Source organism: Myripristis murdjan, chromosome 23 (assembly GCF_902150065.1).
Source record: "Myripristis murdjan chromosome 23, fMyrMur1.1, whole genome shotgun sequence".
Taxonomy (NCBI): domain Eukaryota; kingdom Metazoa; phylum Chordata; class Actinopteri; order Holocentriformes; family Holocentridae; genus Myripristis; species Myripristis murdjan.
The window spans coordinates 26,234,522-26,237,021 of NC_044002.1; the positions used below are offsets into that span (position 1 = coordinate 26,234,522).

At 56.6% G+C, this 2,500-nt stretch overlaps 1 protein-coding gene across 1 annotated transcript in view; it reads right to left on the reverse strand.

Annotated features, from left to right (window-relative positions):
- The window catches only part of ano2b (anoctamin 2b), a 91,867-nt gene that overhangs the window by 14,394 nt on the left and 74,973 nt on the right, over window positions 1-2,500 (reverse strand). Inside the window, exon 26 of the mRNA XM_030045896.1 lies at window positions 1,863-2,041. Coding sequence (XP_029901756.1) covers window positions 1,863-2,041 — 179 coding nt within the window. The remainder of the gene's footprint in view (window positions 1-1,862; window positions 2,042-2,500) is intronic.

Consider the following 2,500-nt stretch of genomic DNA (forward strand, 5'->3'; position numbering starts at 1 on the left):
ACCGCCGTCCTCTCCTACGGCGATGCGTTCAATGACCTCACAGACCGCCGTCCTCTCCTACGGCGACGCGTTTAATGACCTCGCAGACCGCCGTCATCTCCTACGGCGATGCGTTCAATGACCTCACAGACTGCCGTCCTCTCCTACGGCGACGCGTTTAATGACCTCGCAGAACACCGTCCTCCTGCGGCGACGCGTTTAATGACCTTGCAGACCGCCGTCATCTCCTACAGCGATGCGTTCAATGACCTCACAGACTGCCGTCCTCTCCTACGGCGATGCGTTTAATGACCTCACAGACCGCCATCCTCTCCTACGGCGATGCGTTTAATGACCTCACAGACTGCCGTCCTCTCCTACGGCGACGCGTTTAATGACCTCGCAGACCGCCATCGTCCAGCGGCGACGCGTTTAATGACCTCACAGACCACCGTCCTCTCCTACGGCGATGCGTTTAATGACCTCGCAGACCGCCGTCCTCTCCTACGGCGATGCGTTCAATGACCTCACAGACTGCCGTCCTCTCCTACGGCGATGCGTTCAATGACCTCACAGACTGCCGTCCTCTCCTATGGCGACGCGTTTAATGACCTCGCAGACCGTCCTCTCCTACGGCGACGCGTTTAATGACCTCGCAGACCACCGTCCTCTCCTACGGCGATGCGTTCAATGACCTCACAGACTGCCGTCCTCTCCTACGGCGTCGCGTTTAATGACATCGCAGACCACCATCCTCCTGCGGCGACGCGTTTAATGACCTCGCAGACCACCGTCATCTCCTACGCCGATGCGTTCAATGACCTCGCAGACTGCCGTCCTCTCCTACGGCGATGCGTTCAATGACCTCACAGACTGCCGTCCTCTCCTATGGCGACGCGTTTAATGACCTCGCAGACCGTCCTCTCCTACGGCGACGCGTTTAATGACCTCGCAGACCACCGTCCTCTCCTACGGCGATGCGTTCAATGACCTCACTGACTGCCGTCCTCTCCTACGGCGATGCGTTCAATGACCTCACAGACTGCCGTCCTCTCCTACGGCGATGCATTCAATGACCTCGCAGACCGCCATCGTCCAGCGGCGACGCATTCAATGACCTCGCAGACCGCCGTCCTCCTCCGGCGACGCGTTCAATGACCTCGCAGACCGCCGTGATGCGTTTACTGACATCAGCCGACGCCGTTTTTCTCTAAGAGCTCAATCAATCAGCTGATCGACTAAAGTCTCCAGTCGTCTTTCTCTCCGAGCTCCGAGGGAAGACGATGGGAAAAATGGAGGGATGAACTGTCATGCTTTCTGCAGCCTCTCTCTTCCTCGGAATAAACGCTCTCATTCAGCACACACACACATACACACACACACACACACACACACACACACACACACACACACACACACACACACACACATACATACATACTCAAATCATTTGGCCCGAGGCGATGCCAGCACACCACCAACACGAGGATGTGGACAGTGCACACACCGTCCAGCACAACACACACACACACACACACACACTCTGCTGTGGGAGCCTCTGATTTCACGGCTGTGAGCGCTCGAGGCGAATCTCCCCGCCGACACAAAGGCTGCTTTCTGCCTCTGAGGGTTTGGCCGTATGACGCGGGCACGCCGGCGGCGGCGGCGGCCCGGCCTCGGCGCTCCACGGGCGCCAGCATGCGTGACCTTTCCCTCCACAGCACGGCGGCCTGACGGGTGCAGGGAGACGCGCGCCGCCGCCGGCATGAGGGGGGAAACACAGGAAACAAACACAATAGTGCAGTGTGTGTGTTCCTGATGAGGCGGCTCTGAGTGTGTGTGTGTGTGTGTGTGTGTGTGTGTGTGTGTGTGTGTGTGCGTACCTGCAGACGGTGATGTCGCCCAGCAGCGAGCTGTGCGGCGACGTGCCCGGCTTGAAGTTGGACACGTTGAAGTAGGACAGCGTGTGGTCGATGAAGCCGTGCATGGTGCCGCTCGGGCTGTACATGTACTGATAGACGAGGCGAGGGATGAAGTCTGAGGTGAAGGAGATGACAAACGCCTGAGAGAGAGAGAGAGAGAGAGAGAGAGAGAGAGAGAGAGAAGGAGAGAAGTTAAAACACTGATCACTTGTTGTGTCATCAGGCCCGAACAGAACGAAAAAATCCGCTGAAAACCCGGGGAATTTGAACACAAAAGTGTTGCAGCAGCCGCGTCCGTGTACCTGAACGCATCGCGCCCCGCCCCCCCCCCCTCTGTGGCTGACGTCACGTCGTGAGGTGGGACAACAGACGAGAAAACAACCTGATTCAATGACTAAAAGACGTGGAAAATCAACGGTGTCGTGTGTGTGTGTGTGTGTGTGTGTGTGTGTGTGTGTGTGTGTGTGAGTGTGTTAAAATTGTTATTTTTGCTCCAAACACACTGACGATACGTCTGGAAAACTGTCTAAATCCTTAAAAGGGAATAAAATATTTTCCTCCTGAATCACCACAGAAACCCAGGAAACACCAGGCCGTGT